At 32.7% G+C, this 13757-nt stretch overlaps 1 protein-coding gene across 1 annotated transcript; it reads left to right on the forward strand.

Moving 5' to 3' along the window:
• Nucleotides 1–10443: 10443 nt before the first annotated feature.
• On the forward strand, nt 10444–12230 carry LOC107931695 (zinc finger protein CONSTANS-LIKE 5). Its single transcript, XM_016863634.2, has 2 exons — nt 10444–11420; nt 11517–12230. The coding sequence occupies exons 1-2, from the start codon at nt 10713–10715 to the stop codon at nt 11913–11915; spliced, it is 1107 nt and encodes a 368-aa protein (XP_016719123.2). The 5' UTR covers nt 10444–10712; the 3' UTR covers nt 11916–12230.
• Nucleotides 12231–13757: the final 1527 nt, after the last annotated feature.

Raw genomic sequence — 13757 nt, forward strand, 5'->3', positions numbered from 1 at the left:
CTATATGCTTTTTTTTTGTTTGTTACTGCTTCTCTGCTGTTTTTGTGTGCTCTTCCTTCTTACAGGTGAGTGGGGTGATAGGACAGTGGCAGAAGCGACAGGTGGGCAAAGTTGGTGGTGGTGGGTGGTGGCAGAAGCGGCAGGTGGACAGAAGGGTTAGAAGACCCTAGGTGCGGCGCACCTAGGGTTAGGGTTTTCTGATTTTTGTTTTGTTTGTTTTGGGCTGCTGGAAATGAGTTTGGGTAATTGGGCTTGTATTTGGGCTGTTTGGGGTTTAGTTATTTTTTGGGTCTGAATGGTTTATTTATTTTGTAAATGGGCCCGGGCGAAATTGGGCTTCTACAAGTACAACTTTCCATCCTCAGACCGATGGTCAGTCAGAGAGAGTTATTCAGATACTTGAGGATATGCTCAGATGTTGTGTTTTAGAATTTCAAGGTAGTTGGGAGAAATATCTGCCGTTGGTAGAGTTTGCCTATAATATTTGTTATCAGTCGAGTTTGAAGATGGCACCTTATAAAGCTTTGTATGGAAATAAGTGTCGTACGTCTTTGTATTGGACAGAGCTTAAGGAAAATCAGATTTACGGGGCTGATCTAGTCAAAGAAACAGAAGAGAAAGTAAAAGTCAGTAGAGATTGTTTGAAAGCAGCTTCAGATAGACAGAAATCCTATGTAGATTTGAAAAGAAAAGAGATTGAGTTTTAAGTTGGTGACAGGGTATTCTTGAAAGTATCCCCGTGGAAGAAAGTTCTCAGATTTTGCAAGAAAGGCAAACTAAGTCCACGTTTTATTGGACCGTTCGAGGTGACTGAAAGAGTTGGGTCCTTAGCATATCGGTTAGCTTTGACGACTGAGTGAGAAGATTCATGATGTATTCCATGTGTCTATGTTACCGACTAAGTTAGAGAAGATTCATGATGTATTCCATGTGTCTATGTTACGCCATTATCGCTCAGATCCGTCACATGTGATTTCTTAGACAAAGGTTGAGATTCAGCCAAACATGACTTACGGCGAAGAACCGGTAAAGATTCTAGCTCGAGAGGGCAAGCAACTAAGGAACAAAAGTATTGCACTTGTGAAAGTATTATGGAATAGGCATGGGATAGACGAGGCTACATGGGAGCCCGAAAAGGCTATGCTAAAATAGTACCCAAATCTTTTCACATGTAAGATATTCAAGGACAAAAATCCCTAAAGGGGGAGAGAAATGTAACATCCCGAAATCAGGCCTAAACGGAATAGTGATTGTGAAACCATGAATCCGAGATAGAAAAGTTTATCGTGATTATTTTTTATGATTTATCGATTGATTGGATGCATGTGTTAGAATACCGATAAAAAATTTCAGCGATTGCATGTCTGAATTGCATATTACGGTTTAATTGCAAAAGTGGGAAAATATGAGCTTTAGATGATAAATGATTTAATAAAAGTGCATAATTGAAGTAGAGGTCCTTAAATGGTAATTAGACCATTAGATTTTCATGGACAAAAATGGGCATGCATAGATAAAAATAACGAAAGTTTTAATTAAGGGCATTTTAGTCATTTGGTAATAAAAAGAATTAAAAGGGAAAAAGATGGCAAAATGTGCTCATCTTCTTCCATAAAGGCTGAAACTTCAAGGGACTCCATAGTTAGGGTTTCTTCACTTTCTCAAGCTCATAATAAGTGCATCCAAGCCTCGTTTTTAATTTTTTTTACGTTTTTGGAGTCCTCGTAGCTCGGTTTAGCTTATTCTACCATTAATTCATGTTAGGGTTCATATTTGAAAAAATACCCATAGGTGAAATGTGTTTATTTTGATATTTTATGGTAGAATATGAAGTTTGAAATTATGTTAAACAACTTTTGCTAGGAGATTTTAAGTGAAAACGAGTAAAACGACACAACCGGTAAAAATACCTAATGTTCATAAGTAAACGTTAGAGAGGGAATTTGATGTTGCCATAGGGAAAGATGTTCAACATATTATACAACATAAGAATAAGGGATGAAGTTTAATTTCTGAGCTTTGGGGAAAGGTGTAAATATGTAAAAGTTTAGGGGCAAAATCATAATTTTACCAAAGTTCGAGTCAATGACTGTTTTGATTAATGTGAGTATTAAATAAGCCAAATTTGCTATTATAGATCAAGAGGAACAAAATCTGGAGTTAGACTAAGGAATGAAAAAGGTTGATGACTAAGTTGCTAGATTTGATCGTATTTTGTACCGAGGTAAGTTTATGGTAAATAAATGCAACATTTCAATAATTATTATTAATGTTGTTATTTTCCAGCAATTATGTACTTATTTCATGAAATTATTTAATGTTCACTCAAGTATGAGATGATAGAGAATCAGTTTTCAAAATTCCCGTTGAAACATTAGAAATGTATCGGATACAAATGTCATGACATTAGGGGGATGAGACCCCATGTAAGGCCATGTCTGGGACATAGCATGGGTACTGATATGAGAACTCTCATGTAAGACCATATCTGGGATATGACATTTGTAGTACAGGAAACATCCCATGTAAGACAATGTCTGGGACATGGCTTTGGCATGTTATTATCAGATAGGAGACCCGAGTATCCTTAGTATTCCAAGTGGTCCAACAGGCTAGTAAATAGACTATGTTACATGAAAGTTCAGGTAAAAGCATAATAAATAGATTCAGGTGAGTTATAAGAGTTAAGAATATCTTAGTTATCAGTTGAGAAAAAAATTTCAGCAAGGGAGGAGTAAGTTATAATCATGAGTTATTTAAATAAGCAAGTAAGTAAACAAGTAAGAGAGTAAGTAAAGATCATGATAATTGATGATAATTTATGAGTATAATTATTTTTGATAAATATTGTTATTTATTTGCTTGTAAACTTACTAAGCTTTATGCTTACCCCCTTTATTTTTCTTTTCTTTATAGTATCGCCAAGCCAATTCGGGAATCGTAAGGGCGTCGAAGATCGTTTCACACTATCAACAGACCTTCTCGGTATTTTGTAATTCGAAACATTTTAAGTTATGGCATGTATAAGGACTTAGTCATTTTGTGTGTGTGTCCTTATGATATGGCTAATGAATAGCATGTAAATACTCGATAATGATTATCTATTGAAATAGCTATTTAAAAACATGTTTTGGTGTTATGTATGCCTAAATGATAGTTAAAACAAAGAAATTATAAAAGAGTAAAAATTTGCAATGGAACAGTTTTTGGATTGACGTGATTTTGAAAAATCACCAAGGATAGTAGAAATGGAATTAGAGAGTGAATGAGATATAAAATTAAATCTTATTGAGTCTATTTTCATATGAAATAAACAGTGTAGGCAAAAGAATTTTATATTTTGTAATATTTGAATTTTAGTGAGACAGGGTCAGAATGGTTTTTGAAGTCCCCTATTCTGACTTTAGGAAATCATTAAAAATTGTATAGAAAGAATTATGATTCATAATTTATATGTCTAAATTCCTTAGTGAGTCTATTTTCAATAGAAACAAGTGGAAGCACCATATGAAGCCTGTACAATGAAATAATTGATTTCTAGTGAATCGAGGTCAAAATCGTCAGACAGTAAAATAGGGGAGACTTTAACGAATTAACTATACATTTGGCTAACCCAAAATCTCTGGAAATTTTATGACAAGAAGATATATGAGTCTAGTTTTAGCAAAAATTTACAGATCTAAATTTTGAGTTTCATAACTCGATTTATAATTAAATTAGTGACTATCACGTAAGTGGATAGTTTTATTGTGAATAGTGAAATAAATTATTTTGATTTATTTAAGTATTCGAAAATTTTTAATGTTCCCGATTTGGAACTGAACCATTTTTGTTGCATGTTTTAGGGTCTCGAGGGTCCTTTTTAGGGACATATTGATTGAATGTGAGAAAATTAATTTTAAAAACAAATTTTTATGCTCTGAACTAGTAAGTTATGTTAGGTAACGCCTCGTACTCGACTCCGACAATGGTCTCGGGTAAGGGGTATTACATATACTCATTTTCCATTAAGATCTTACGGATGCAAAAAGAAGGATTGATCCCTCTAATATCAAAAATTTTTTAGGCTATATCTCTTTTGTGTTCCTTCAACACTTGTAGTAACTCATCCTTCTCATTCGGCTTTAAGTCTAAAGCAATAATCACTTGTAGTGTATAATTATTTCCAAGGAAAGGATACTCCAAATGATTCTATAATTTCTTCAACTTCAATTCGGGAGGTTCTTCAATAGAGGGTTTCAACTTCAGTTCTTTACTTACCTCAATGGTTTCAAACTTTTCTGTCTTAGTGGAGACTCATTAGCATCCAAATCAATTTTCATTTTACTTACCACAGAATTATCACTATCGAGCTTTTCATCTTGAACAATACACAGTTCCAACGTGTCCCTATGAACAATTTCCTATAATGAATCTTAAATTGCGTGATCAATAGAACTAATAAAATAACATGAATCATCTTGTTCACTAGAAACTTACAAGGCATCATATATTTATAAAATGATTTCATCATCACCTACCCTAAGTATAAGTTTACCATTACCCACATCAATAATAGTTCTAGCAGTGGCTAAAAAGGGTCGACCTAAAATTAAAGGCACCTCAATATCCTCATCCATTTCAAGTATAACAAAATTAACAAGGAATATGAATTTATCTACTTTCACAAGTACATCTTCAATAATGCCCATATGAATTTATCTACTTTCACAAGTACATCTTCAATAATGCCCCTAGGATATTTAATAGATCTGTCAAATAATTGAATACTCATCCTAGTGGGTTGTTGTTCCCTGAGACCAAGTTGCTTGAACATTTTATAAGGCATTAAATTTATACTAGCACCCAAATCAACCAATTCTTTTTCAACATTTAAAATACCAATAAAATAAGGGATAGTAAAACTTCCTAGATCTTTCAGCTTAGTGGGCAGTTTGTTTTGGAGAATGGTCGAGCACTCATTCAGTTCCATAGTGGATAGCTCTTCTAACTTCTTTTTATTTGTTAACAGCTCATTTAAAAAATTTGCATATTTGGGCATCTGCAAAAGAGCTTCAACAAAAGGTAAGTTAATATGTAATTGTTTAAAAAGTTTATGAAATTTACCAAATTATTCATCTATGCGGTCTTTCTTCAACTTTTTTAGAGATGGAATTGGTGGTTTGTACTCTTTAAACACCGGTGTTTGAATTTTTTTCAATTTTGCCACCCCATCATCTTTCTCATCAGTTTCTTGTTTTAACTTCTTTTTAGGTTCAGACAACACTTTCCCACTCCTCAATGTAACTGTTTTTACATGCTCTTTTGGTTTGGGTTCAATGTTGCTAGGTAAGCTACCTGGTTGTCTCTCCAAAACCAGTTTAGAAAGTTGTTATATCTAATTTTTAAGTCTCTAAATTGATGCTTGTTCATTTCTCAAAACTGTCTCGTGTTTTGAAATCGAGTGTCGGACATCAAAATAAATTTAGCTAACATCTCCTCAAGGTTTAGTTTCTTTTCTTGCTGATAAGGTTGCTGAAAACCTAAATGGGGTTATGACCATTGATTTCCTTGATCACCCCCAAGAAAATTTTGGATGATTCCTCCTTCCTAGATTATAACTATTACTATAGGGGTTATTTTGAGGTCTGGAATTATCACCCATAAAGTCGACTTGCTCATACTCCATTTTAGACTTGAAGCGTGAATATTCTAAATTAATCATCCCCACTCAAACCATCAATTTTCTTTCCAAGAGCTTCAACTTGACTCGCCAACATAAAAACTGCATCAATATTAAAAACTCTAGTTGCCTTAGCAGTTTTCACTCTCGTAACTTGTCACTGATAATTATTCAGTGTCATATCCTCAAAAAACTCTTGAGCTGCCTTAGGTGTTTTGTTATCCAATGTTCTGATAGCTGCTGCATCAATCATCTGTCTAGTCGAGGGGTTCAAACCATTGTAAAAAGTTTGAACTTGGAGCCACAAAAGTAGTCTATGGTGAGGACACCTTCTTAACAAATCCTTAAATTTCTCCCATTTATCATAAAGATTCTAAATATCAAATTGAACAAAAGAAATGATATCATTCCTCAACTTAGTTGTTTTAGTCGGTGGAAAATATTTCAGTACAAACTTCTCGGTCATCTAATAACAAGTCGTGATAGAACCCCCTAGAAGTGAAATCAACAATTATTTTGCCTTACTCCTCAAAGAAAATGGGAACAACCGAAAGCGTATGGCATCATGAGTAATGCCATTAATCTTAAATGTGTCGCAAAACTCTAGAAAGTTAGCCAAATGAACATTCAGATCTTCATCTTGCAACTCATCAAACTTAACATATTGATGCACCATCTGAATTGTATTTAGCTTAATCTTAAAATTGTTTGCAGCAACTGTCGATTTGACAGTACTCAATTCAGCCCTAATTAAAGTAGGCTTAGCATAATCATACATAGTCTGAGGAGCATGTAATTGCTCGTTTTCAATAAATTTGGAATCGTGGTTTCGGGACCATAAATTCAATGTGAAAATATTTATTTTAATATTATTTTAAAGTCTACGGTATGATAGTAGTGTCGTATAAAAATTTTGTTAAGAAAATTTGACGTTTGCATGTTTAATTTGGTAAAAAAGACTAAATCGTAAAAGGTGCAAAATTAGTGTTCTATAAGTTAAAGGAACTAAATGGTTATGAAATTAATTAGTTAAGGGATTTATGTAGTAATTATACCATTGTTACTATGAGTGGACAAATATGGACACTAAATAGGTGTTTTTATATGTTATTAATAAGGTTAAATAAGTAATTTAATAAATAAATGTTAGTAATTTAATGAAAACCAAAGCTATCATCTTTTGTTTTTTCATCTTCCACCGAAATTTGACCTAAGAAAACACTATTGTTAACACTTCGAGCATTCGGTCATCTCTGCCTCTTGCATGTAAGTACAAATTCATTATGTTTTTAATGATTTTTATGTTTTTGAAGTCATTGTAGCTTAATCTAGCTAGACTAGGGACTAATTTGTAGAATTTTTAAAAGGTTAGGGTTTTTCCATGAATGTGTTCACGTGATTTTTGATGTTTGATGGAAGGAAATGCATCTTTGTTGATAAATTTTGTTGAAAATGTCAAATAGGGATTTCCTTGTAAAATGTGTAAAATACATGATGGAAATTGTGAAATTATGAATTGTATGAGTTTCTACGGACCTATACTAAATTCAGCTAGCTTGGGTAGGGATGAAATTGCATGAATTTACATTTACGACCTTAAGGACTAAATTGTAATGAAATCAAAATAATAGGGTCAAAAGTGTAATTTTACAAAAATATGAAATTGGATTGAATTGAATAGAATGGATATTAAATAGATTGAATTTATTTATTTAGATCAAGATAGACCTCGTACGACTTTAGGTCGGGGTATAGATAAAGCTCGAATTAGTCAACTCCATTTCTATGCCTTTATTATTGAGGTAAGTTTGTGTAATTGCATAATGTTTTAATGCCATCTTTTGAGCTATATGTAAATTGTGGATTCTTATGTAAATAATAAATGCAAGTCCAACGATGTTACAACAACTATCGAGCCCGATTTGAACCTTAGGAATTCGTAGGATACGAATGACATGTCATCAGGGTTTCCATGTTTCAGGTGTTGGTCTTGAATGTCCTACCAATGGCAGAGGTCCTACCAATTGGGGACTTGTCAAATTGAGTAACCGGAGTGAGGTGCTTGGGTTGTCATCTAATTTCGCATAAAATGATTCGACTACGTCTCAAACTTGTGGAAAAATTTATTGAATACGATTGTCTCGCAAGTTTGATTAAGCCTAAATTTAGTGAAGTAGTTGATTTTTGCATGATGTTAGAGATTTTATAAAATGCTTAATAGTTAAACCTAGCAATTACTTATTTTTTTGATTCACCTAATTGTTTGCATTACGCTTGGCTGAGGAAGGAGATTTGATTTTGAAAAAATTGACGAATGATTTCTAGTATAGAAATATGCATCATGCTTGAGGACAAGCATCGACTAAGTAGGGAGAATTTGATAGCAAGTTAATTTTGTGCTTTTAATGTATCAATTTTTGGCTAATTTTTTAATAAAATACTACTGAACTTATGATTTTTTTCTTAAATCTTATCAGGGATAAAACTAAACTGTCAAAATTCAAAATCAAGCAAGAAAAGGAGTCGAATTAGAAAAATTGCAGAATTAGTGGCTGATTAAATCAATTTTTGAAATTGTCAAATTCTATAAATAGGGAAAATTTGATTTTAGTTGGCATAATCTTAGAGGAATCATGCTGTTAAATATAGCACTTGAAAAGTGTATAAATACTTGTATTAGTGGCTTGGAAAGGCACTAGAACTTACACTTGAAGTTAAATTGAATATATTTTTTTCCTTTTTCCTTTCCTTTTCATACGTATGTAGCATTGGCAAAGCTTACTACCATTTTCTTTCTTTTACTTTCTTTTGGTATAATTGCTTCTTAAGTCATTTCCCTTTTTTCCACATATCACCATTTCATCTAAATCCATTCCCACAATCCATCAAGCATGATTAATTTCATGCTAAACTAAAATCCTTATTTAGCCTTAGTCCGGTTATCATTCTAATCGAAAATCGTGAGATATGAACCCGCACTAAAACCTTTCAATATGGTATTCATTACCTCTTCGGAATATGGGATAGTTTGGCATTGGGTTGGAATTATTTGGCGTAAGTTGGGAAAATGAGACGATCATTTGCTGAGTTCGAATTCCTGTGAACAAATTGACATGTTCAATTGGAAAAAGCTAGTTGGATTTCATCAAGGGAGATAGCGATCGAATTTAAATGACCCACGCAGTTGAGGCTGTTAATTCGAGTTGGGCTTTTCTAGATTGCAAGGCTGTTGAGATCTTAAATTGCTGACGCATGTTACATTGTTAGATAATCAGTAAGGGTTGGTTTGCAAGTTGTCTCGGAACCAACTACACAAGGAAAAGTTGGTAGTTCGGGCATCCTTGATCGCTATAACCGGCTTACCGTTTGGAAAGGAAAATCTACTTTCAAGGATCGATTCAATTTCGGAGTGTACTAAGGTTGAGGTTAAGCATTAATATATTTGATTCACCGATTTAATTTAGTTTCCTTAGTTTTATTTTGCTACAATAATTTTGTTATTATTTTGTTTTATATTTATTTTTTTATTTTCTTTATCAACTAAAATCCCCATTTTATTTATTTATTTTTTTAGTTCTGCAATGCACAGATTGCGGGCACAACAGTTGCCTAGACTTAGGAATTTGGTTACGTAAATAGGAAAATTAAGAGTCCTAGTCCCTGTGGGATCGACCCTACTACTCTATATTATTATTTAATTCAATTAGAGTGTAAGAATTTATATTTGGTGGTTTTAACGTCCATCAATGACCCATTAGCTTGTACCAAAATTGTTGTGGTCATACCAAAATTGCTAATCGGTATTATTAGATATTCGAGTATACTAAAATTTCTACGATATTAAAATTTACAACGTGATACTTAAATTTCTAACGTATATAAAAATTTCTAACCATTTTCTAACCAAGCACTAATTTTTCAAGAGCATCTCGTTAGATATTCTTGTATTGGTTAAAAAATTTGGTATCGTGTTAGACATTTTGGTATTGGTTAGAAATTAGAAATTTAGATAACAATTATAAATATTGGTATCACATTAGGATTTTGAGTACTAACTTATAATTGGTTGATTTGGTTAACCATTTTTAGAATAAGCATGTTATTGGATGTAAATGTAATTTCTTTGTCTACTATATATTAAGATAATAATATTTATAAAAAAATTAAAGATTTAATGCATACTTTAGTCTTTAAAGTCTACTATTTTTTTCACTATAATCTTTAAAGATTTTTTGGTCCATTCCAGTCTCTAATGTTATCAGGCACTCCCAATTCAATCCCCGTTATCAAATATTTTCAATTCACTCATTTAGACGTAAAAAAATAGTTGAGATATCTAACCAATTATAAGTTGACACATGCCATAAGTTGATGTCACAATGATATCATAATCCATTAAAAACCTAAAAAATCTTTAAAAAATATAAACAAAAATAAAATATGAAAAATTATATATTAAAAAAAGTAAAAATATGTTTGAAAATTTTAAATTTGTAAAAATTATAAAACTGTAAAAATTTATAAATTGTAAAAATTATAGTAGATTATATAATTGGTTAGAAATTGTAAAAATTAGAAGAAAAAAAACTATTAAAAATTTTAAAGATAGTAAAAGTTGTTTTAAAATATTAAAAAATTGAATTTAGTAAAAAATACAATCAAGTTTTATATTCGGACATTTGTTATCATAAATATTAAGCAATCAAAAAAAAATTTGATTTAATATTTCAGGCAACATTTTCATAATTAAATAATATTTCTGTTAGCTGATTTTTTAGTTTTCCAAATATACTGTATTTTTTCCCTGGAACAGCTACTTTCTGGTGGTGTATATCGTTCCACGTATTTCTCACTCATTTGTTAGCACCTAGATTCCCTCTCCCACCCCTCTACCCACTATACAGATAACATATTCAAACAAACCAAATCAAGAGCAAACTGTGGCACTACTCCATGTATACTCCCAAAATCTCTAAAAAGGGAAATACTAGTCCTTTCGAGGGCAACTGAAAGAGGAGAAAAAAAAATCTATTGGTTTTGATTTGTGAGGATGGTAATCGATACAACCAACGTCAAGGGACTTACGGGACGCTGGGGCATGGCAGCAAAGACATGCGACACATGTAAATCAGCGGCAGCGGCTATTTTCTGTCGTTCTGATTCCGCTTTTATGTGCCTCAGCTGCGATTCCAGGATCCACTCTGCTAATGACAAGCTTGTTTCTTGTCGTCACGAGAGGGTGTGGATGTGTGAGGTGTGCGAGCAGGCCCCAGCTGCCGTCACTTGCAAGGCCGACGCCGCTGCCCTTTGCGTCGCCTGCGATTCCGACATCCACTCTGCTAATCCTTTGGCTCGTCGCCACGAGCGTGTCCCTGTCCAGCCTTTCTTTGACTCTGCTGATTCCATCGTCAAATCTTCTTCTTTCAGCTTCCTTGTGCCGACTGATCCTAATACTGGTTCTAATTGTCAACAAGAAGATGTAGAGACAGGTTCTTGGCTGTTGCCCAATCCCAAACTCACCATGGAAACTAACCAAGTCAAAACAGGGGATTTTTTCTTCTCCGACATGGATCCGTTTATTGATTTTGAGTACCAGGATTCGTTTCAACAGCATGACGGAGCTATGGACAGCGTAGTTCCAGTTCAGACCAAACCAGCTACAATTTCAATGATCAACAATGAAAATTGTTTCGATGTTGATTTCTGTCGATCCAAGTTCCCTACTTTCAGCTACCAGACAAAGTCTCAAAGCCATAGTGTAAATACCTCAATCCACTTTCTTAAATTATATAATATGATCAATATCTTGAAAACGAGTTTGGGTCTTTTTCCTTAAACCAAATAAAATTTTCAGGTTTCATCATCGTCGCTCGAGGTAGGAGTAGTTCCAGATGGGAACTCCGTGTCGGATATCTCATATACTTTGGGACGGACCATGGGTGACCCAAGCGCACCAATCTGGGCAGCTACAGCCAATAACCAAGCACCACCCCAGGCCCAAGTCGGTGGAATGGATCGAGAAGCTAGAGTTCTAAGGTACAGAGAGAAGAGAAAGAACAGAAAATTTGAGAAAACAATCCGCTACGCTTCGAGAAAGGCATACGCCGAGTCAAGGCCAAGGATCAAAGGCCGTTTCGCCAAAAGAAATGAAACCGACAACGAAGTTGACCACATGTATAACTCGGCTTCTTCCGCTGCTACCGCAGCAGCTTTCATGTACGATAACCAGTACGGCATCGTCCCATCCTTTTGAGGATGTCATGAATGAATCTGATTCAGATGGAAACAAGAATTGTTGGCTGTAATATTCAACTGTGATATATATATCCAGCAAGTAGAATCAACTACCCTAAGGAAAACAAATGATGTAGCTTTTAATTATGGTTATTGATGTAAAAATAGTGTATCCATGAGCTATTGATTTGCAGGGATTCATTCAAGTTGATTAACTGCAGAATAAGATGGAAAAGTCCTGCAAAATCTGAAACAAAGCCCTTCCACTTTTTCTCTAGAGGGCTTCTTCTGTGATTCTGTTATCTAGAAGTAAAAGTTTTTCTTGGTTTTTCCATTTTTCTTTTTCCTTTCTAAATTGTTTTCCACTTTTTTAGCAAGATGAAGCATGAATCTATTTCTCGACCCTTATTGGCCCAATATTCTTGACCTTTTATTACTTTTGGTTCATTTCTCGTCTTTTATCATTCTTTAATTTTCCATCGAATTGATTGAGGTTTTTTTTTTGTTTTTTTTTTTAAGTTTTAAATTAGTAATGAAATGGAATATTATGGTGTGGGGATTCTGAGCTGAAAAGAAAAGCATAGAGCAAGAGATGGGGTTATCTTAAAAGAAAAGACTTTTTTTCAGGATATCTGGAAGTTTCTCTGATTGATTGGAATTGAAAGAGGAGCTGGCGCATGGTTGTGGGCGGTGACAGCCAATCCTTAACTTTCCAAGAAAAGAAAATATGGCATGCTTAACTGTAACCCTCGTCATCTTTGCCTTTTGGGTTTCCAAAGAGGGAAAACTGCCATCCTTTCTTAAACATTGTTTATTGTTTGCAGTTGAATCTACTCTAATCTAATGCCTCGGGAATTAGGCATATACGTATATAAAATAAAATTGCTCAAATTACACATTTACTCACTAAATTAAGTTACGTTTAATAAAAAGATTATAATTTATTCAATTATTTAAAAGTTTTAATAAAAGGTATTGATCTATTAAAATTAATATTATAATTTTTTTTGATTATACTAATTGAAAGTTTTTTTTTCTACGGTGAAGTTTATTAATTCATGAAATAGTTTTAGAAATCACGAATCTATAAATTAAAATTCAAATAATTTTTTTTCGATCTCTGACATTGATCGTTAGATCGATTTGGATCTAAAATATATTTTTCTACTGCGAATAGATACTGATTTACCGTACTGATTATTAAATCGTCACTTGAAATTTACTGACAAAAACCTTCTTTTTTTTAGAAAAAGGAAAAACTTAATAGTAAAGTGATTTCAATAAAAAACTTTTAAATAATTCAGTGACTTAAACTAAAATTTTCGTATAGTTTAATGATCAAATTATAACTTTTTTAATTAAGTAATCAAATCAAAAACTTGTTCATATTTAGTGATTAAAGATATAGTTAACCCTGTAAATTATTACTTAAAATATGTTAAAAAAATTATCTAAAAAATTAAATGAAGGGAGCTTGATGATAAAAGATCTACGGTGAAAAACAGAAGTAATCATATGATATATGTATACACTATAACAATATAAAAGTGTCACTGTCATTTAGCATTATAATATTTTAATATGTAGATTTATTCCAATCCTAAAGATTTAATATTTAATGAATATTTTAATTAATATTTGATAATTAAACACTGAAAAGTTAGTAAATTTTAAACATTTGAGTTTTTATACAATATTTCTAATTATTTATAATTTCTTCTTAACCCTTAAATATGAAATAAATCATTTTAATATGCTTAAACACAAGTCCTTCTATATTAAAAACAATATTAATACTAATTGAATTAAGACTTGATGAACTTTAAAAATTAAATTTTTGTTTGTACGTTTCATTATGATT

Source organism: Gossypium hirsutum, chromosome D08, assembly GCF_007990345.1.
Source record: "Gossypium hirsutum isolate 1008001.06 chromosome D08, Gossypium_hirsutum_v2.1, whole genome shotgun sequence".
Classification (NCBI taxonomy): Eukaryota; Viridiplantae; Streptophyta; class Magnoliopsida; order Malvales; family Malvaceae; genus Gossypium; species Gossypium hirsutum.